Below are 22,909 nucleotides of genomic sequence, written 5' to 3' on the forward strand. Positions count from 1 at the left end.
CAGGCTGCACTACTGACTCCAGAGGGGGCACCTCCTCTCACCCACTCCATTCTTCATGGAACAGGCTGCACTACTGACTCCAGAGGGGGCACCTCCTCTCACCCACTCCGTTCGTTCTAGTCTCAACCGTGCAAGGAGCAGTGGAATGGGAGGGACTACCCTCCTAACCGGCAGTCTAGAAGCTCCTCCCCTCCGCCGCAGAAGAGCCGGGTGACGTCACTTCCGCCAGCCCCGCCGGCTCCTCATTCTCTTTAGTGTTTGCCGTGTCCGTGCCTCCTTCCCGGTCTCCCGGTACCGAACCCCCTACCCCCCCCCCAGCTCTGTATGGACTAGAGAGCGTCTCCCAGCGCTGGGCCTGGACACAGCGGGACGGACAGCGACAAAAGGTGAGGCCGCAGGCCGGATTATACCTCACACCCGCCGGCAGCGCCCTGCAGGAAACACCGACGCTGCGCTGATCCAGATAGGCCCTTGACATTTGTGCGAGGAGCCCCGTGTCCCATGTACAACACCTAGCTATAACTCATTCACTAATAGCCCCTCACCCTAGTAATATCAGTGTACCCCCCCCCCCCCCATAACTTTCCAGTAACAATCCCCCAGTAAGGAATACATCCCAATAATACCCTGACCACCCCTCTAATTGGTGCCCCCCCTCTAATAAGTTATTATTAATAACCCTCTAACCTCATTAATGCATCTGTGCACCCCCCACCCACATACTAAATGCTATAATAGAGTGCCCCTTATTCTACTCCATAATTTATTTTTATTTTTACTCCTCATAGTTTTCAGCATCTCTGCTCCCCCTCAGTGAACGGTAGAAGCCCTCGTGCTGTCTACCTGTGTAGACAGTCTGGTTCTGGTATCCAGGCTGATGGCTTTTCCCAGCACTGATACCTTGTAACAAACACTCAGCAGGAATAGGTCGGAGCAGGATTCAACCTGTGAAACTAAACAAAACATGTTCCCACTCACAGAAAGCGGAGGTATTGAAAATGATGAGCAATCAAACCACGGAGTCTGTTAAGGTTACGTTCACACCCGCGGCATTGTGATTTGGCCACCCGGACACAAAGTGCTGCACACAGATTCTGTGCATTTTTGCAGGGATGCAGCCTGATCTCCCCCGGACCCCTTAATATATAATGGGGTTAGCGGGCATTGTATCCGGAAGTGCCGGATCCAGGAAATTCAGGCAGGCGGTTCTCTGCCGTAGAACGCGCCGCAGCTGTAAAAGTAGCCTAAGAAAGTGACTTGACTTAAAGGAGTTTTCCTATCTTGTGTTACTAAGGCGAGATGGGACTAAGTGCCAACCACCAGGTGGCAGGGAAGCAGGCTGGCGCTCCGCTGTGTTAATATCTTCCATTGCACTGCAATGGTTGCTGCGGAGACAGCAGAGCACCCGACCACTCTGCTGTTTTCCTGCCACCTGGTGGTCGGCGTTTAGTCCTATCTCGCCTTAGAAACGGCCGGACTTGCAGAGGAATGCATATATTTGTGGGTTCCAGCTCCTTTGGTCCCCCTCTGTTACTGATGCACTCTGGTCTAGTATGTCAACCTCCGGTTTTATGTGACACACTGGGGATATGTCACCTCTGCTGCGGCACATGCGAGTCCCATCAAATGAATGTTGGCACGCGGAACTGGAGCATGTCAGTGGTTGCGGGGCACAGAAGGAGCTGGTGAGTGTCTTTCCCTCTGCAGGCCTGGCGAACTTAGGGAGCAGGCCAAAAGCCGCCACTCCTCCGAACATGGACACCCCCCTTTATAATACAGTGACGACGCTTTAGGACACAAGCATGATGCCGTCCCCCTCCTACAACAGAATGGGTTTCCCAGCGATACGTATGGCTGTTTTTACACGAGCGTGTGTGGTCCTGGGAACATACTGAGGAGCATTTATCAAGACGCCATTGATCTCCCAGCCCCTCCTGCTAAGTTTGCAACTTTTTTTAAGCCATAATAATGGCGTAAAAGTTTTAATAAATGTCACTCATTGTGTGATGGATGCAATTCCTGGACCGAATGCTGCTCCTCTGACCCGAGCTCACATCAGCTTTATGATATTTAGTGTACTGTACTCACAGCAAAGTAGGCCCACAATCAGGCAGGATCTCATAGCTTCAGAAGTCATTATGATGCTGTGAGTTCTGGTCAGAGGAGCCACATAGCCTAGACCAGAGTGTGTGACCCAGACCAGATGCTTGTGTGGAACAGGTCATTGTGCAGATTGAGGGTTACATAGTGGATGGAGCAGGGTCCCCAGCAGCACGGAGTATTTCAGGAGAGTAATGTGTTGATCTTGTGCAAGGTCAGAGGCTTCGTGTTAGGCCTAATTTACATGACTGTGCTCCTCTGACCCGAACTGACTGCATCATAGTGATTTACGATAGTCCGTTCTTGTCTGATTGTGGTTATCTTGTACTGTACTCACCTGATGGTTTGGGAATCAGGCCTTAAACAGGGTCCCAGCGCACAGAGTATTTCAGGGGAGAATAATATGTTGTGAGGTGTTGATTATGCCCCCTCTGACTGTCTTCTGTGTCCTGTATGCAGTAACCTACAACTCCACCCTGCACTGCACGCTGACACCTGGATCCTCTGATGGAAGTCAATATGTCTCAAGTTCAGAATCCTTCTGCCTCCCTCCCAGGGAACCATGTACTGAACAAGAACCAGCAATCACCCATCCACCAGAGTCTGAGCATCCCTCCCACTGCCAGCCCGCTGCCCTCTGAACACGCAGGGAGACCGCACCACAACTCTGCTTTACCGCCATCCTCTGTCACATCTGGCAGTGCTGCTGAAGGTAATTCCCCTGCTCTTGGGGGTCTCTGATCACACACCCCGTCCTCCTACCACCACCATCATCCTCACCCTCTGCTTATTGTCTTCCAGTGTCTCCTAACATGGCAAACCCCAAAGAGAAAACCCCAATGTGTCTGGTAAATGAGCTGGCGCGGTATAACAAGGTTCAGCCTCAATACAAGCTGCTTAGTGAACAGGGTCCTGCCCATTCTAAGGTGAGTGCCTCGTGTCTCATGTCGCCATGGTTTCCTGGTCTCCTGTGCAGCTTTAAGATTCACAGTTGCTGCAGGGTTGGTTGGTTGACGGTAGTTACTCACCATGACCCTCCTGCTCCAGCACAGGATTCCAGCTTGTCCTAATTTCTGTAATAGACATACACTCCACTGGGAAGGGGAGGAGCCACTGCTGTGGGAGGATCATTGAGGACATTAGTAATTATTTGACCTGCAGTGCTCAGGTGGCCGGGAATAAGGATTACACTGGAGGGGATGCAGCGCTAAATCATTCTCCAACTGGTCATGATGAAATATCTTAGCGATACGTGGCAGAATCCTTTGTGGGTGAAGGGACCACCCTGGGGTTCAAGTGCGGCAGACCTGGATAGTCTTTGCTGTGATAGCTTCTTATGGAGGTTATTACAAAACTTTCTTGATAACTAAATGTGTGTGGCCCGACTGTGAGCTTGGGCAGTACAGTGGTTGTGATTCGGAGTTACCCTGGACCCCGGCTGTTGGGGCTGCCTCCTAGATTTAGCCTGGTTCTTCCTTGTGTTGTATTTGGCTTTATTGGCAGCATCCTCTCTGCACACACCTCATACTGTTTACTCTGTGTCCCAGGGTGGAGGGAGTATTGCCGCACGAAGGGGAGTGATCCGCCATCTTGTGTCTAGTTGTCTGGTCTGTAAATAAAGTTTATAACCTATCCTGCTTTAGGTACAGACGCCTGGACTGGCACTTTAAAGGGAACCTGTCACCGGGATTTTGCGCATAGAGCTGGTGACATGGGCTGCTAGATGGCCGCCAGCACGTCTGCAATACCCAGTCCCCCATAGCTCTCTGTGCCTTTATTGTGTTTAAAAAACAGTTTTGATTGATATGCAAATGAACCTGATATGTGTCCTATATCCGGAGATGAGTCCAGCGGAAAGGAGCCCAGCACCGCCCCGCGTCCTCCGAATCTCCTCCTTGCTGGCTGACGTCACAGAGCTGGAGCGGCGAAATCTCGCGATGCGCGAACTAGCGCATGCGCAGTGTCGGCATCATGTTTATTCCCTGTGCTGGCATCAGCACAGGGAACGAACTACGCATGCAAGGAGGAGATTCGGAGGACGCGGGGCGGTGCTGGACTCATCTCCGGATACAGGACACATATCAGGTTCATTTGCATATCAATCAAAACTGTTTTTTAACACAATAAAGACACAGAGAGCTATGGGGGACTGGGTATTGCAGATGTGCTAGCGGCCACCTAGCAGCTCATGTCCCCAGCTCTATGCGCAAAATCCTGGTGACAGGTTCCCTTTAATAAGGGACGTCACCTGAGGCCCTTTACCCTCATCCCTGTTATTCGGCAGTCCCCAACAGTATGACAGTGGCCAGTTGTAGCTGCTATGTGGGGCATGAGTACATATGCAGAAGCTTTGGGGGTTCTGAGGTGATTAGTGGCCTGGCTGGTGTATTGCAGCTGATCTCTACATTGTAACCTCAGGAGCCTCTTATCTCCCACTCCCAGGTCATCCCTCTAGGACGATGGCAGGATTACAGTCTTCTTGAGAGAGTGGGAGAAGATCGCCCAAAACAAGTGGGTATTCAGCTCCTCTGCTTGTCCTCTGCTCTTCTCTTTTGGGCTGTGACTCCCCTCCCCTCTTTTCAAGAATCTGATTGCAGACAGTGAAGACACCCCTCATGGGTTGGGCACTGTTAAGTCCAAACCAGTAGATAGATGCCTAAAAGTATGTGTCCCCTTCTGATTAGAGGCTGCAGTAGAGCTCATAGATGTCACTGTCACTTGGACATCTGCACAATAACAGCTGAGCCATAAAGTAGGTGAACATAGAACAGTTCGGCCATCAGAAACCCATGGGGGTTAAGAATCTGCTGTCTTCAGGGCCAGCACTTGTTACCGACTGGAAGCATAACTGAGACCGGCACAGGGCTCTGGAAGCAGGAGTCTGGGGTTAGTGCTCATGGTTTAGGTCCTAATACTGCAGTGACAACTGAGTTTCTCACTTTGTGTCGCAGTTTTGGGAAGGGGTTTTCCCTTTATAGCAGATTATCACAAAGCCTGGAACATACAGAATGGAGTAACCTGATTGGAGAGGACACAGACCTCCTCTCCATCCATCCTGTACTATGAGTCCTGGCCTCGACAACCACCCTCACCTCCCAAAAATCAGAGGCCTGGTCTTAGTAATGACCTTTAGTTAAACAGACAAGACAATCCTTGCATCCCATCCCAGTTTAGAGGAGAGTAGTGAAAGCAGGAGGCAAGTACGTTGGGTTGTGATGGGGGCACATACTTTTAGATTACTGTGATGGAGGTCAGCATAGTTCAGTCCCTCTTCTGCCAAGCCCTAGTGTTCCCTTTTTAAATGAGACTCTTAAGGTGACAGGTGCTCTCCTTATCACGCTATTGTAGGGTCAGTAATGGGAGATATGTTCCTTCTGGGTCTGATGGGTGTAATGCTGGCGTCCTAGAGCTCTACAGGTAGTACTCCTCTGGTCTATAGTGATATGACTGGCTGCAGTGCTTCTTTTGATACTCTTCCCCTGTCTTTTACATCTCCCTCTCATGTTCCCTCTTGTGACTTTTGCTCATCTCTTTCTGCAGATGTTCACTGTGCAGCTCACTCTTGGGGACCAGTACTGGGAGGCCGAAGGGACAAGTATTAAAAAAGCCCAGCACGCCGCAGCCGCCAAAGCCTTGGAGGGGACGAAATATCCTAAGCCTACAGCCCGCCCTTCTCGCAGTGGGGGAAAAAATATAGGTATAAGTTTATAACCTTCCATGGCCTGTAAACATGTACTGTGTGGGAACCCTGCACTGATCACTGCTGGGGTGAACCACGGGTGGGAGTGTGACTTGAAGCGCTGGTTGAACAGTGATTGGTTGCTTTGTGGAGTATCGACATCTTCTGGAGTGGTCAGACTTGCAGCGCGGTTTCTACTTTTTTTTCTTCTATTCGCTTTAATGAACATTTGCAACAAACAAGGCAATACAAAAAGCCAGTCAGGACCAAGGCCCTTATAACATAGGTATACACCATATCCATACATACAGTACAGACCAAAAGTTTGGACACGCCTTCTCATTCAAAGAGTTTTCTTTATTTTCATGACTATGAAAATTGTAGATTCACACTGAAGGCATCAAAACTATGAATTAACACATGTGGAATTATATACATAACAACAAAAAAGTGTGAAACAACTGAAAATGTCATATTTTAGGTTCTTTAAAGTAGCCACCTTTTGCTTTGATTAGTGCTTTGCACACTCTTGGCATTCTCTTGATGAGCTTCAAGAGGTAGTCACCTGAAATGGTTTTCACTTCACAGGTGTGCCCTGTCAGGTTTAATAAGTGGGATTTCTTGCCTTATAAATGGGGTTGGGACCATCAGTTGTGTTTTGGAGAAGTCAGGTGGATACACAGCTGATAGTCCTACTGAATAGACTGTTAGCTGCTTTTTTTTCTTGCCACAATACAAATTCTAAGTAAAGAAAAACGAGTGGCCACCATTACTTTAAGAAATGAAGGTCAGTCAGTCCTAAAAATTGGGAAAACTTTGAAAGTGTCCCCAAGTGCAGTCACAAAAACCATCAAGCGCTACAAAGAAACTGGCTCACATGCGGACCGCCCCAGGAAAGGAAGACCAAGAGTCACCTCTGCTGTGGAGGATAAGTTCATCCGAGTCACCAGCCTCAGAAATCGCAGGTTAACAGCAGCTCAGATTAGAGACCAGGTCAATGCCACACAGAGTTCTAGCAGCAGACACATCTCTAGAACAACTGTTAAGAGGAGACTGTGTGAATCAGGCCTTCATGGTAGAATATCTGCAAGGAAACCACTGCTAAGGACAGGCAACAAGCAGAAGAGACTTGTTTGGGCTAAAGAACACAAGGAATGGACATTAGACCAGTGAAAATCTGTGCTTTGGTCTGATGAGTCCAAATTAGAGATCTTTGGTTCCAACCACCGTGTGTTTGTGCGACGCAGAAAAGGTGGACGGATGGACTCTACATGACTGGTTCCCACCGTGAAGCGTGGAGGAGGAGGTGTGATGGTGTGGGGGTGCTTTGCTGGTGAGACTGTTGGGGATTTATTCAAAATTGAAGGCATACTGAACCAGCATGGCTACCACAGCATCTTGCAGCGGCATGCTATTCCATCCGGTTTGCGTTTAGTTGGACCATCATTTATTTTTCAACAGGACAATGACCCCAAACACACCTCCAGGCTGTGTAAGGGCTATTTGACCATGAAGGAGAGTGATGGGGTGCTGCGCCAGATGACCTGGCTTCTACAGTCACTGGACCTGAACCCAAACGAGATGGTTTGGGGTGAGCTGGACCGCAGAGTGAAGGCAAAAGGGCCAACAAGTGCTAAGTATCTCTGGGAACTCCTTTAAGACTGTTGGAAGACCATTTCAGGTGACTACCTCTTGAAGCTCATCAAGAGAATGCCAAGAGAGTGCAAAGCAGTAATCAAAGCAAAAGGTGGCTACTTTGAAGAACCTAGAATATGACATATTTTCAGTTGTTTAACACTTTTTTGTTATGTATATAATTCCACATGTGTTAATTCATAGTTTTGATGCCTTCAGTGTGAATCTACAATTTTCATAGTCATGAAAATAAAGAAAACTCTTTGAATGAGAAGGTGTGTCCAAACTTTTGGTCTGTACTGTATCCAATCGTAAAGGGCACAGATCATATGTGAGTCACTCGTAGAGAAGCCTATCTAGATACTGAGGCGATAGCATTAGTCCATAATTTGGGATGAATACAAAGTCTGTAGAGTAGCACCATGATCCCCAGACCCCAAGAACTTAGACTATATATTTATATGGGATTATAGTATTTACCAATATCTTCCACTGGTTCATAGTGGGATTTCTGTCTCCTACCGGATTGCGATGGCTTTCTGTGACAGAAACAAGACTTCCCGTAGGAAGGTTGTAGTGTGGATAGGTGGCTTCATTAAGAATGCCAAATAAGCATACAGTGGGTTCCATAGGAACAAGAAGATTCAGTAGGTTAGATAGAAATTCAGTGATGACTTTCTAAAACTTATAAGATGCCAAAAATTCGCTCCCTCCATTGTGCATCTATGGCATCTAGAGTGTGAAAGCCTGCCCATTTTATAATGTTGTGGGGGGAGGTAACTTTGGTGTATAATACATAAGTGCGTTTTTTTACACTCGAAACCTGCAGCTCTGAGTAGGATTGACAATTTTGAATTTGCCGTTTTTTTTTTTTTTTTTTTTTTTTGTTTGCTGCTGGGGTGTTATAAATAGATTGTGAGCTTTCCGGGCAAGCACATCCCTGGCATCACATGAGCAGTACTCTGTCACCGGTTGGGTGTACGAGGGGTTAGCTTGGATTCTGTTTTCTTCTATTAATCATGTATTTATTGTCAAGCACAACGTATATAATTGTGATAGAAGCAGGGGTTCGGGTCTTTATTGGGGTGTGGCTGATATTAGTGCAGGCGTAAATACATGTTGGATACCCTTAAGCCTCTTTCACACGGGCGTCATGTTTTTTTGACTGGATAAGATGCGGGTGCGTTGCAGGAAAATGCGTGATTTTTCTGCGCGACTGCAAAACATTGTAATGCGTTTTGCACACTCGTGAGAGGAATCGGAAGTTCGGGTTTGGGTTAGGTGTTCTGTAGATTGTATTATTTATAACATGGTTATAAGGGAAAATAATAGCATTCTTAATACAGAATGCATAGTACAATAAGGCTGGAGGGGTTAAATTTTTTTATTTAACTCACCTTAATCCACTTGATCGCGCAGCCGGCATCTCTTCTGTCTTCTTCTTTGCTGTGCACAGGAATAGGACCTTTGATGACATTACTGTGCTCATCACATGGTCCAATCACATGGTGAGGGACCATGTGATTGGATCATGTGATGTGACGTCACCACAGGTCCTTAGCCGGCAGCTCAACATTACAGAAGAAGACAGATCCGCAACTACGTGATCAAGTGGACTCATTTTTATTTTTTATTTTATTTATTTTTTTAACCCCCTCCATCAGTATTTTACTTTGCATTCTGTATTCGGAATGCTATTTTCCTTTATAACCATGTTATAAGGGAAAATAATACAGATCGGGTCCCCAGCCCGATCGTCACCTAGCAACCATGCGTGAAAATCGCACCGCATCCGCACTTGCTTGCGGATGCTTGGGATTTTCACGCGGCCCCATTCACTTCTATGGGGCCTGTGTTGCAAGAAAAACGCAGAATATAGAGCATGCTGCGATTTTCACGCAATGCACAAGTGATGTGCGAAAATCACTGCACGTGTGCACAGCCCCATGGAAATGAATGGGTCAGGATTTAGTGCGGGTGCAATGCGTTCAACTCGCGCATTACACCCGCGTGGAATACTCGCCCGTGTGAAAGGGGCCTTAGGAGTGCTATAAATTGAACCACTAGACTCTCTACAGCTTGCTCTTCCTGAGGCTTGCTCTACTAAGCGGGCTTCTTAAGTGGGGTTAAAAAAAAGGAATTTAAGAAAAGGAGTTGGAACTAAGGTTGGCTATAATTTCCTTTGTGTGTTGTTGGCTTAATTCTAGGTAGTCCTTCAACTACAGCAGACAGGGTCTAATTCTAAATCATATTTACTGTTTTTACTGTTGTAATCCCCATTTAGTATGTGTTGCACAATTGACAACGCAGTCCAGTGCACATCTTGCATGATGTATGCAGTCCTGGAACAGGAGTTCAAGGGTGCATATCTTTGTTCAAGATGTGAGCAAATTACCCGTTTGGAACCGCAAATCGAGTCTCTAAACAGGCAAGTTGCAACACTGAGAGGCATTGACAATTTGCAAAAGAGTTTGCTTCTCACCGAGCAAGCACTCTTTGGGGTAGATGAGGGGGAGGGTGACAGAGAGGAGGCTGAGGAAAGTGAGGTAGCTAGCTGGGTAACAGAAAGTGGGGTAGAGGGAAGAGTGCCAGGGAGGCTAGCCCTTATCTGACACACCCCAACAAGTTTGCACGTTTGGCAGATGAGGGGGATGTCAGTCCAGGGACGGCACTGCTGCAGCCAGACACTTCCTCTGCCAGTCAGGGGAATGTCAGCTCCAGTAAGCAGGGAACCAGGAGAGCAGGGCAGGCCAGACAGGTGCTGGTAGTGGGAGACGCCATTATTAGGGGAACAGATAGGGAAATCTGTCACAAAGACCGTGATCGCCGAACAGTGTGCTGTGCTCCTGGCGCGAGAGTTCGACACATCGCGGATCGGGTTGACAGTTTACTGGGAGGGGCTGGAGAAGATCCAGCGGTCGAGGTCCATATCGGAACCAATGACAAAGTTAGGGGTAGGTGGAGAGTCCTTAAAAATGATTTCAGGGATTTAGGTCAAAAGCTTAGGGCAAGGATCTCAAAGGTAGTATTTTCCGAAATACTACCTGTACCACGGGCTACACAAGAAAGGCAGTGGGAGATTAGGGAGATTAACAAGTGGCTCAAGAACTGGTGTAGGAAGGGGGGGGTTTGGGTTCCTGGAGAACTGAGCCGACTTCTCTATCGGCTACAGGCTCTATCGTAGGGACGGGCTGCACCTCAATGGGGAAGGGGCAGCTGCGAGACCCTCCTGCCCTGGCCTGTAACCTTCACACTGCTGACTCCTTCCCTAAAGAAATTGGGTCTGTACTTGATATGTGAAGCCTGAATGTGTGTGGACATATGTGATAATGGCAGGCTTAAAGGGCTTCTGTCACCCCACTAAACTCATTTTTTTTTTTTTTTGGTGTGTACTTATAATCCCTATCCTGCGATATTGCCATACATTGTTATTAATAATTTTCGTTCAGTAGATTTAGCAAAAAACGTACTTTTAAGAAATGCTAATTACCTGTCTACCAGCAAGTAGGGCGTCTACTTGCTGGTAGCAGTAGACATCACCGGTGACGTCATCGGCGCAGGCGCACTGAGGGAGTGCTGAGGAGGCGAGCCTCCTTATCTCAGAGCGCCTGCGCCGAATCAACACAGGCGTGTTATTTTTGAAATGCTGACAGGGCCAGCCGGAGGAAAAGTTTGCGGCTGGCCCTGTCAATCAACAGGAGGAGGGGGCGGTTTTCTGCAGCTGCTACCAGCAAGTAGACGCCCTACTTGCTGGTAGACAGGTAATTAGCATATCTTAAAAGTACGTTTTTTGCTAAATCTACTGAACGAAAACTATTAATAACATAATGTATGGCAATATCGCAGGATAGGGATTTTAAGTACACTAAAGAGTTTAGTGGGGTGACAGAAGCCCTTTAACTTTGGGGGTAACTGATGGGGGAGTTGAGATAATTTGGGTTACAAATTACTTTGTTTCACAGACAGTATAACTCCCACTGTGGAACTGAATGCACTATGTATGAAGCTGGGACGGAAACCAATCTACAAACCCTTGGACCCTTACACTGGTATCCGCTCCTCCTACAACTACAACATGCCTCGAGGCAGCGGCGGCTACCCCCCACGGTGCGTACACAATGCTGCTATTTGGGACTGGGTGGTGACAATCTGTCTCAATACTTATCAAAGTCTCCTGGTTCTGCAGGTACTTCTACCCATTCCCAGTCACCCCCATCCTCTACCAGGTTGAGTTGTCTATAGGTGGCCAACAGTTTCATGGTAAAGGCCGGACACGTCAGGCAGCCAAGCATGATGCAGCAGCGAAAGCCCTGAAGAGCCTCCAACATGAACCCCTCCCCAATAAACCCCAGGTATTGTGTGGAAAGGATGGGGGAGCACTAAAATCTGGAGTGTGGGGTCTGTCCACTGTTGACACTTTGGACCTTCTATCTGTAGTTGGTGACATTACACGCTCCATTAGTGTGTGTTATTTGGGGATAGACCAGATTGTTGCACTGCAGTACCTGACTGCAGAGGTAGCGCCCTGCACTTAATTCATGTTTATTGCATATCATGATGAAGTTGAATTTGTAGACACGTGGTAAGCTGGCAGAGGTCACAGTCATGCACTAGGGGTGATCTCTTCATGGTAACGCGCTGTTTTCGTGTTTTTTCATATGGTCAGTTTAAATCATCAGTATTTGCAAACCAATGTCAGGAGCGGGTCTAAAACACAGAGGGTGGCACACATCTTTCCATTAGACTATTTCTCTGTAGGTTCCACTCTTGGTTTTGCCTAAAGCGAAATACTGACCTTGTGAAGGTGAGCTTATAGTAAGATTAGAGAGCAGCTGCAGTCACATGGAAATCATCAGTGGGTCTGTGTGCACTAAGTCCACTTATGACTACCTAAAGTAGACAACGCTAGTGGTACCATCAGGTGTGTATAGGCCCAGTGCCCCTTGTAAGCAGGGTGGGTGTGTTTAAAGCCAATGTCCCCTCATATGGGGGATAGGTGTGAGTTTAGGGCGAGCAATTCCTTGTAACGAAGATTGATGTGTGTTTAAAGGGGTTGTGACATCAGCAAATGGCATTTATTATGTAGAGGAAGTTACTACAAGCCACTTACTAATGTATTGTTGTTATCCATATTGCTTCCATTGCTGGTTGGATTCATTTTTCTATCACATCATACACTGCTCGTTTCCATGGTTACAACCACCCTGTAATCCAGCCTCAGTGGCCGTGCTTGCACACTATAGGAAAAAGCACTGGCCTGTTCACCTCCATGGTCCCAAACACCAAATAGGCCAACTGTTTGCTATAATGTGCAAGCACGACCACCACTGATAGTTGGCAGGATGGGCATAACCATGGTAACGGGCAGTGTATGGAAATATGAATTCAGCCACCAAAGGAGGCAATATCGACAATCACAATACATTAGTAAGCACATTGTATTGTAAGCGCATTGTATTCACTTTCTTTCCATGATTTTTTATTTTTTTTTCTTTAATTCCTAGGTTAATGGAAATACTGATGAAGAAAACCTGAATAAATCTGAGATCAGCCAGGTGTTTGAAATTTCACTTAAAAGGAACCTTCCTGTGAATTTTGAGGTGAGGTGAACTGGATTTGGGGGCTGCAGCCTGTGATGTGATTTTTCCCTCACCGCTCGCCTGAGAAGTGGGTTGCAGGAGAACTCTGACACTTCACCAGCTGAGACCTCACTGCATATAACCGCAGAGGACAGAGTGGTATCAGAACATGGCTTATGGACAGTCTCTGATGCTGGGCGGTTGCTTTATTATGTGGGATATTTCCCAGCATCCTCTTTGTCTCACCATGTGATGTCACTGACACTTCTGCAGGTAACCAAGGAGTCGGGTCCGCCACACATGAAGAGCTTCATCACTAAAGTGTCGGTCGGGGAGTTTATGGGAGAAGGAGAAGGGAAGAGTAAGAAAGTGTCCAAGAAAAATGCCGCCATTGCCGTTCTGGAAGAACTAAAGAAGCTGCCACCGCTGCCTACTGTGGAGAAGATGAAACCTCGCATCAAAAAGAAAACAAAGTCCATTGTAAAGGTGAGGAACAGGTCAGGTATTGGGGCCCCTCATGTTACACATCCCCCTCACTGTGTGGTGTGTTCTTAGATCAGGGGTCATACATTTACCAATGTGAAGCTGATGGAAGAGGGCACTGCAGAAGTTCCCCCCAGCACTGAGGTTCAACTGTTTTGTCTTGTCCTCGCAGCTCCCCACCAGCCCTGAGTACGGCCAGGGCATGAACCCCATCAGCAGACTGGCTCAGATACAACAAGCTAAGAAAGACAAGGAGCCGGAATACTGCCTGGTGACGGAGCGAGGCCTTCCCCGGCGCCGGGAGTTTGTCATGCAGGTGCAGTTTCCGCTGTGGGCATGTCACCTCTTTCCTCTCTTTCTCCGACTCTCTCACCTCAGATCCTATTTCTGATCTCTGCAGGTTAAGGTCGGGAACCTGACCGCCGAGGGACTGGGGGCAAATAAGAAAGTGGCCAAACGAAATGCTGCTGAAAATATGTTGGAACTTCTTGGTTTCAAAATCCCTCCTGCTCCTCCCAAACCAGCTTTGAAAACTGAGGAGAAAGTAAGTGTCCCCCATGCTGTACAATGTATTCTGCATCTGTGTGATAATGCATCTCAATTGATTTCTATGTCAGTAATACTAGTGGCCGGAGTAGTCTTTGCTGCCCTGTATCTGCTCACTTGAGCTCATTGCGGTGTCCATCTGCCTTTTAGACACCTGTGAAGAAACCAGGAGATGGGAGGAAGGTGACATTCTATGAGCCTGGCACTGGGGAGGACACCGCTAACAGTAAGTTTTGTAAATGTGACTTTTAGTGACCTGCAGATGTAAAACTACTACTCCTACAGTCCTCAGGGTGCCAGGGACTTTTAAACAGAGGCAGTCATCATGAAATGCAGTGCGATTTACAGGCAGCATGTTATAGAGCAGGAGGAGCTGAGCAGATTATTGTATAGTTTTGTTGAAAAATATTCAGTTAAATTTTTAATTTATAAATCGACTACTAGTGACTGACAGTTATCTATGCTATCACTGATAACTCCTGTGTACAACTATTAGTGACCGACTATAGAGCTCTCTCTGTATACACACTTACACAAGTAATGCTATCAATCACTAATAAGACAGCCCCATGTACAATTGAACTCAGAAAAGCAGAGATTAAATTTATAAATTACACATTTTGCAGAATTTCTTTCACATAATTATATATCGGTCTGTTCAGCTTCTCCTGTTTTATAAGGTTTCCTTAGCACGCAACAGATTTTGTTGGCGGTACACATGGATTTCTGAAAGCCCCTTTCGGATGAAGAGGATTTGTTTTCCGTAGCAGAAAATTTCGTAAACAAAATCTGTCTGAAGGTGCCATAATATGCTGCGGATTTCATGACCGGTTCTCTTTAAAGGGATATTGCAATTGTTACAAGTTATAGAGGGAACTATTAGATTGATGGTCTCCTTCCACTGGGGCTGCTACCGATCATGAGTGAGGACCTTGTATCTCCCAGATCCTAAAATGAATAGATTGCCAGGTCTAGCATGTACACAGCTACTTTATTCATCTCTATGGGAGTTCCGGAGACAGCGCTCGGCTGTTTCCGGAACTGCCATTGAGTTGAATTAGAGCGGCAGTTCACATGTGCGACCTGCTGCTCTATTATTTTCAGTGGGCTTTGTCGTACTGTGTCCCTGTTCCCATGATTAGTGGGACCCCCAATTATAGAACCCCCACCAATCTAATAGTTATCCCCTATCCTGTGGTTGATCACTGGTTTCTGCACATAAAGAACCTCCAGCCACCTGGCAATTCTAAAGATGGACATGCACCATGCACATTAGAAAGCAGCTGGCTGGTGGCTAACCCCTTACTTTACCAGAGATCACATGCACACAGGCTGACTATTATCTGATATGTAGGAGAATGTTTAGAGATTCAAAGTTTCTCTGAGACTCAGATGTTTCCCGAAAGCCCCAGAAATGACTTTGGTGCACAATGATGGTGACTGATCCTCAGTGATGTCATGTGGCTGCCTCGACCACGCACTGCTGCAGGATGAGAAATTAACGTTTCCATTACAAAGTTCCCTTCAGCCCTGGTTATCTGTGAAGCATGCTTGGACTTGTGCATGCGCTGAGATAAAATACATACTAATTGGTAGAGAGTTATAAGGGCTGGCCCCTTTACATGATGGCACAAATGTGTGGAGTCGGTGTATTAGTAACCACCCCCCTGTGGATATGACAACTGACTATTTTCGTGCAGATAATAAAGATGATGAGTTCCGGATGCCATATCACAGTCATCAGCAACTGCCGGCTGGAATCCTGCCCATGGTTCCTGAAGTAGCGCAAGCTGTGGGAGCCAATCAGGGACTTCACACCAAAGAGTTTAGCAGGGTGACCCCTAACCCAGCTATCGCAACTGTGACGGCCATGATTGCACGAGAGCTTCTTTATGCTGGCACCTCCCCCACTGCAGACACCATCTTGAAGAATAACAACAACACAACTGCACATGTACTGCACGGCCCGCTGACCCGGCCCTCCGAGCAGCTGAAATACCTGTCCAGTGTACAAGGGATTCAGGTAACTGCTTACAACCTCACCCCCGCTCCTATCCCGTCCCCTGTGGTAGATACTGATGGGGACCCTTATCATGCCAAAAGTTGCATAAAGGTGTTGCAAGTCTTGGCATATAGCTTATGTGCGTCAAAACTTGCCACTTTTCTAAAATGGCAAGAAAGGGAGGGGTGGCGTAGGCAGGGAATCGGGAAGGCCCAGCTCATTTATCATTTTCCACAATGGTTTTTGGCATAGAGAATGGCTTAATTCTACACCAGCAAGAGGGCTGGTGTAAAGTGAAGTCTGTTGCAAGACCAGCCGGATGAAGCGCCAAACTTATGTAAAAGTCCTGTGCCCCTACATAACTTTCACGCTTCCTCCAGCAGTGCAAAGGGACTTTAAACCAGTGTGGAAAAAGCTGGTCTTAATGAGAAAAAAAAAAAAAAAATATGAATATTTACTCTGAATGCTTAAAGGGGTTGGCCCAACTTGGATATTGGGGGCATATAGCTAGGATATGCCCCAATGTCTGATTGGTGCGATTCTACAGTGGATATAAAAAGTCTACACACCCCTGTTAAAGGTTTCTGTGAAGTAAATAAAAATGAGACAAAGATAAATCATTTCAGAACTTTTTCCACCTTTTTAATGTGACCTAGAAACTGTACAACTCAATTTTAAAAACAAACTGAAATCTTTTAGGTGGAAGAAAAAATATAAAAATATGGTTGCATAGCTAATACTTTGTTGAAGCACCTTTTAGATTTTTGGTATGAGTCTATCAGCATAGCACATTTTGACTTGGCAAGAATTGCCCACTCTTCATTGCAAAAACACTCCAAATCTGTTAGAGGCCGAATGCACACGGCCGTGAGCGGTCCGTGGAACCACGGGCTGGATTCCTGCTGAGAGCAGGAGCGCACAGTGTGTCATTGGTTGCTAGGATGCCGTGCGCTTTGTGCTGCCACAGCAGTACAGTGATACACTGGTATGATCTATACCAGTACATTACTTTATTGCGGCGGCAGCAGGAAGCGCACCGCATCGTAGTAACCAATGACGCCGTGCGCTCCTGCTCTCAGCAGGAATCCAGCCCGCGGTTCCACGGACCGCTCACGGCCGTGTGCATTCAGCCAGATTGCGAGGACATCTCCTGTGCACAGCCCTCTTCAGATCACCCTACAGATTTTTAATCGCATTCAGGTCTGGGCTCTGGCTGCGCCATTCCAAAACTTTAATCTACTCTGGTGAAGCCATTCTTTTGTTGATTTGGATGTATGTTTTGGGTCAATGTCATGCTGAAAGATGAAGTTCCTCTTAATGTTCAGCTTTCTAGCAGAAGCCTGAAGGTTTTGTGCCAATATTGACTGGTATTTGGAACTGTTCATAATTCCCTCTAGCTTAACTAAGGTTCCAGCTGAAGAAAAACAGCCCCTTGACATGATGCTGCCACCTCCATGCTTCACTGTGTGTATGGTGTTTTTGGTGATGTGAAGTGTTGTTTTTGCGCCAAACATATCTTTTGGAATGGGATGCGACTAAGAAAATTTCAGGAAAGACCAACTAGAGCAGCTGAACTTTATTTGGGGTTAATCAGAGGCACTTTAAATGATGGCAGGTGTATGCTGACTCCTATTTAACAGGATTTTGAATGTGATTGCTTAATTCTGAGCACAGCTACATCCCCAGATGCAACCACATTATTTTTTTTGTTGTTTTCTTCCCTCCACCTAAAAGATTTCAGTTTAATTGTGGTACAGTTTATAGGTCACATTAAAGGTGGAAAAAGTTCTAAAATGATTTATCTTTGTTTTTTATTTTATTTTTTATTTTTATTTACAGCACAGAAACCTGACATTTTATGTGTAATCTTATTTTATTCATTTTAGTTTTCCATAAGCAAATGACACTTTACATCACAAGCGGTGAAACAAGTAATGTGGACAAAGTCCAACACAGGGACACGCAGGACCCTAACAAAAGCTGTTACAACATCATAATGGTATCAATCATTAGCGGGACTCAAACGTCCCCACCAAATACAGAACCCCATTCAGGGAGAGCTTACAGTATGCAAATGAATTACCCACATTCTAACTCCGAAAAGGGCAAGTGACCGCCCAAAGAAAGTAAACTTGAATGGGGGACCCAACCACACATTAGACAAAAAGGACACAAAAGGGAAGAGGAAAGGGAAGGGTACTAAGGGGGGCACGTTAGACAAAAATCCTACTTGAGAACGACTCAGGGACGCACCAAGTCATCAAATCTCTGAGAGTCTAAAAAGAGAATCAGAGGATTGTATCTTTTCTGGTAGATCCCACCTCTCTCCTGCCTATCTGCAATCAACTCCTCCATCCTAAGAATGTGCTTTAGTTCCTTGGCCCATTCAGACAGCGTGGGCGGGGCAGTGGATTTCCAGTGCCTTGGGATCAACCTGACATTTTAACAGGGATGTGTAGAATTTTTATATCCACTGTACCTCTGGGACCCGCACTTATACCCCAAAGTGCCGGAGGGAGGGTGCTTAGCACATGTGCTGCCATCCTCCATTAATTTCTATAAGACTGCCAAAAATCACTATTTCCATAAGCCCCATAGAAGAGAATGTTGTGGCCGCACTTGTGCAGTGAGATTCACATTCATTTCAGTGGGACTTCTGAAAATAGCCAAGCACCCCACTCTGCTATATTCAGCAGTCCTATAGAAATTAATGGAGGGTGGCTGTGCATGCGCAATGCGTCCTCTGGTAGTTTGCGGGCTCCATTCTAAGTATAGATTTAGGTCCCAGAGGTGGAATATGATGGGAATGTCTAAGATGGGATACCCCTTAAAGAAGACCTTTCACCGATTTATTATAATGTGAACTAAGTATACAGACATGGAGAGCGGCGCCGCTCTGTTCTCCTGCTATGCCCTCCGGTATCTCCACGCACTAAGTTTTATAGTAGGCAGAGATTTCAGTCACTAAGTTATGGTAGGCGGAGTCTGCCCTTGTTCTGCTCTAGCGCTGGCCAATCGCAGCGCAGAGCTCACAGCCTTGCCGGTTATTTTCTCCCAGGCTGTGAGCTCTGCAATGCGATTGGCCAGCGCTACAGAAGAACAAGGGCAGACTCCGCCTACTATAACTTAGTGAGCAGAGATACCGGAGGGCATAGCGGGAGAACGGAGCGGCGCCCTGGGATAACAGTAAGTGCAGTGAGATCCCCGGGCGACGCTCTACATGTCTGAATACTTAGTTCACAGTTTAATAATCGGTGAAAGGTCCTCTTTAAATACGTTGGTTCCAGTTGGTATTAAAGCATCAGCTGCCATCACATGGGATTTACAGTCACTTGTTGTTTGGTGGCTATCTGACTCCTAGGCCCCAAGAAAAAATGCTGAAGGGGGCTCAAGAAGTCAGACTCATATACTGTTATATCCTAGTGACAAGCTGAGTTGGGAATACCCTTTAAATACACCGACCTGTCCTTCTTATGGCCGACTTCAGTTTGTATTCTTCTAATATTCTCTCTTTTCCAGGTTGAATATAAAGATTTCCCGAAGAATAACAAAAATGAGTTTGTGTCTCTTATAAACTGTTCCTTTCAACCACCACTAATAAGCCATGGCGTGGGGAAAGACGTGGAGTCGTGTCACGACATGGTAAGATGGTGCCTGGAGAGGTCGCATGCAACTGGAAATCGGTGGACAGTTATCTGAAAAGGGTTAACTTTCTCTGATTAGTCACAGAATTTATAGTACATCTTAACATAAGAGTATGGGCCTTAAAGTCTATCCAATCATCTTAAAGGGCATCTGTCAGCAAATTTGTACCTATGACACTGGCTGACCTGTTACATTTGCACTTGGCAGCTGAAGGCATCTGTGTTAGTCCCATGTTCATATTTTTTACTATATGCAAATGAGCCTCTAGGAACAACGTGGGCGTTGCGATTACATGTAGAGGCTCAGCTCTCCACTTTGATGTCACCTCCTCCTTTTGCCTCTCTAGGGTAAACTGCTTTGACCTCCACACTTAGCCCCCTAGGGTAAATTGCTCTCACTACTTCCCTTTCCCTTTTAGAGTTAAAGGGATATTCCACTACTTTAATAGGTTATCAGATCGGTGAGGGGCTGACTCCTGGCACCCCTGCTGATCAGGTGTTTGAAGGAGCTGCAGTGCACCAGAATTGGCACACTGTGTAATGCCCCAGAAATGTACTGCAACGCAGTCCCATTAAAGTAGCTCCGTACAGTATTAGAATGTATTGGCTCCCATGAGCCAAAGTTATTGCTTTGCAAAGTCTCGTGAGACTTTGCGCAATAACTATAAACTAATTTGTACTGTAAAAAAAACATTTCCTGAACTCTGGTTCGGTTCCAAGTGGTACCGTGGAACCAAACGTGAGTTCGGGATATGGCTTTTTACAGTACAAATAAATTTATGAAGTTATTGCGCAAAGTCTCACGAGACTTCGCGAAGCAATAACTTTGGCTCATCGGAGCCAATACATTCTAATACTGTACGGAGCTCCCTAGTTACCACCTTGTCTGTCACCCTTCAAGATAACCTATCCTCTCTGCCTTTCAGGCTGCTTTGAATATCTTGAAATTGTTATCTGAAATTGACCAGCAGAATGCAGAGGTGCCGCGACCGGTGAACGGACCAATGTCAGTGTAAGTTGCCCTTATCACCATTGCTTTGGGGGTTCTTTCATGTTATACATAGAGACTGCGCAGGGGTCTAGCAGGCAGCTGAGATTGCATCGGGAAGAGGCTTCTTCTCTTATTTGGGGTGGGGGGGAGCGTTTTGTGACGCTGTGGTTCCCAATAAGACAAGTGGGAGGTTTCTTGGGACCGATCTCTTGTGTGCACTGATCATTTATAGGTTTTCTTTCTATGCAGGTGTGGGAAACCAGAAATGGAAAGTGAACCCCTCCTGACAGCCTCCAGTGCGCTGGGACAAACTGTTAACAGCACGGCCTGAGGCGATCACATGACCGCTCTTTTATAAACGCTGCCGCCTTTGTTTTTTACAATTTTTTTGTCCCCAGAAAATTTCAAAGTACAAAATCTGATTTTTAATTTTTAATTCTTTTTTTTTCTCTGAAACATTTCATGAATAGGTCATAGCCTCATGTGTGGCAGAGACAGTCATTATGTTAGGATTTTTTTTAATGGCTTTTGTGGTGAAATCAGTTTAATTTTTATTTTTTTTGCTGAGCCCTAAAATGAAGAAGAAATGTGATGAGTTGTAGAAGCGACACCCCTTGTAGTCATGTGACTTGTAGTTTGATTTGCACCCTGGGCAGTGTTTATGTGGCCGCGGTTCAGGATCCGACCCCATTACTGGATTCATTAACCTTCCATGTGCTTTCCACCACAACGTCTCCATGTGGGGCTGAAGAAATGCCTCTGTCTCTTTAAGCAACGTTGCTAGATGTGTGAATTGCGTGCTGCCCTTGCCGTACGCGCAGTACGTTATTGTCTATTTAAAGCTCGACGCGTCCAGTATCGCTTGAGGTCATTGTTTACGCTGGAATTTTTTCTCCCCATGGAATGTAAGTTACTAGTGTTTGTCACAAGAAATAAAATAAAAAATACTAAAAAATTCTGTGATGTTTGGAGGAAAGTGATTTGTGGTTTCTGAGGCTCAGGACTTGCACCTCTTCAACTATTCGTGTGGGTGAGGGGCAGCACAATCTGGGGTTCACAGCACCTCTAGTCTCAGCTGTCACCATTAAAGGGATATTCCCATCTGGGACATCGATTGCATATTACTAGGATTTGTCATTAATGTCAGATAGGAGCAGGTCCCCAAACTGGACCCCCAAAGTGGACAGAGAGCAGCCACACACTCACAGCCTCCCCTCAATTCACCGCTATTGGAGTTTTGAAGATTGCCGAGCTCTTGCTTGGCTATTTACGGCAGTCTTGTAGTGGTAAATGGAGAAGTGACCGCCCATGACGGGAGAGCAGACAACAGAGGGGTTACTGTCCAAAATATTGGGGCCTGATTAGTGGTAAATGGTGGTTAGCCCGTGATCATCCCTCCCACATAAAAAATGGCCATAATACTATATCATTTATAGTCACTTTCCCATGTTTGCCAATTAGAGTATCGCTGGATTTTGGTATACATTGCACCAAAATGGGACCTAATTTTGTAATATTTAGGGTTAGAGAAATTATTGGCGCTAGGCAAAGGGGGCACGGCCAAAGATCTGACATTTTGCACCAAAAATGTACCACATTTCTGGTGGAAAATTGTCTCAAAGTAAGACAACAAATAGTTGGTATGCAGTTAACCGCTTCCCAACCACCCATTGACTATAAATGTCCTTGGGCGGTCAGTTTCTCTGAATGGACGTTCTGAAACGTCCATTCAGAGATCGCAGCTGCATGCTTATCGTGCAGCTGTCGAGTGGCCCCCGCTGTCAGTGACGGCAGGGCACCCCAGGGAGAAGGCAGGGACCGCTACTGGGTGTCTCTGCCTTCTAGATCGCTGTATACACAGCGCTTTCTGTCGCGGGAGTGTAGGAGCTGTCGGGTCTTCCATAGACCACAATCAGCCCTGCACTGAGGCTGTACAGAGCAGTATACTGCTGTACATCCACTCTGGCGTGTATTTTTACTAACTGGGGAGATATCAATAGTGAAAAAAATTAAATAAAATTAAGTTAAATGTCCCCCAGAGGTCTTGTATGACCTTATGGGGGACACAAAGTGTAAAATAAAAAAAATAGTTTCTAATCCAAATCCGTTATTTAAAAAATAGAATAGGAAGAAAAATTCAATACATATTTGGTATCGCCGCATCCGCAACGATCGGCTCTATAATAATATCATATGATCTACCCCACCAGGTGAACACCGTGAAAAATGTATCAACGTTGTGCCAAAACA

At 46.2% G+C, this 22,909-nt stretch overlaps 1 protein-coding gene across 2 annotated transcripts; it reads left to right on the forward strand.

The window, feature by feature from the left end:
* Positions 1-205: 205 nt before the first annotated feature.
* On the forward strand, positions 206-21,617 carry STAU1 (staufen double-stranded RNA binding protein 1). 2 transcript variants are annotated; one of them, XM_044298141.1, is made up of 16 exons: positions 206-386; positions 2,560-2,812; positions 2,902-3,026; positions 4,543-4,611; positions 5,641-5,797; positions 11,377-11,521; positions 11,601-11,766; positions 12,919-13,014; positions 13,267-13,479; positions 13,649-13,792; positions 13,877-14,020; positions 14,173-14,248; positions 15,723-16,045; positions 19,544-19,666; positions 20,595-20,680; positions 20,909-21,617. In XM_044298141.1, the coding sequence occupies exons 2-16, from the start codon at positions 2,608-2,610 to the stop codon at positions 20,988-20,990; spliced, it is 2,154 nt and encodes a 717-aa protein (XP_044154076.1). In that variant the 5' UTR covers positions 206-386; positions 2,560-2,607; the 3' UTR covers positions 20,991-21,617. The 2 variants fall into 2 exon arrangements, with proteins under 2 accessions (XP_044154076.1, XP_044154077.1); XM_044298142.1 differs by lacking the exon at positions 4,543-4,611.
* Positions 21,618-22,909: the final 1,292 nt, after the last annotated feature.

The sequence above is a fragment of the Bufo gargarizans genome, chromosome 6 (genome assembly GCF_014858855.1).
Source record: "Bufo gargarizans isolate SCDJY-AF-19 chromosome 6, ASM1485885v1, whole genome shotgun sequence".
NCBI classification, from domain to species: domain Eukaryota; kingdom Metazoa; phylum Chordata; class Amphibia; order Anura; family Bufonidae; genus Bufo; species Bufo gargarizans.

Excerpts from the sequence above, each read along its gene's own strand:
- STAU1 (XM_044298141.1), top strand. The coding sequence starts at position 2,608 with ATGGAAGTCAATATGTCTCAAGTTCAGAATCCTTCTGCCTCCCTCCCA. Across the intron at positions 14,249-15,722 it reads TGGGGAGGACACCGCTAACA|ATAATAAAGATGATGAGTTC; the intron begins GTAAGTTTTGTA and ends ATTTTCGTGCAG. Across the intron at positions 20,681-20,908 it reads GTGAACGGACCAATGTCAGT|GTGTGGGAAACCAGAAATGG; the intron begins GTAAGTTGCCCT and ends CTTTCTATGCAG.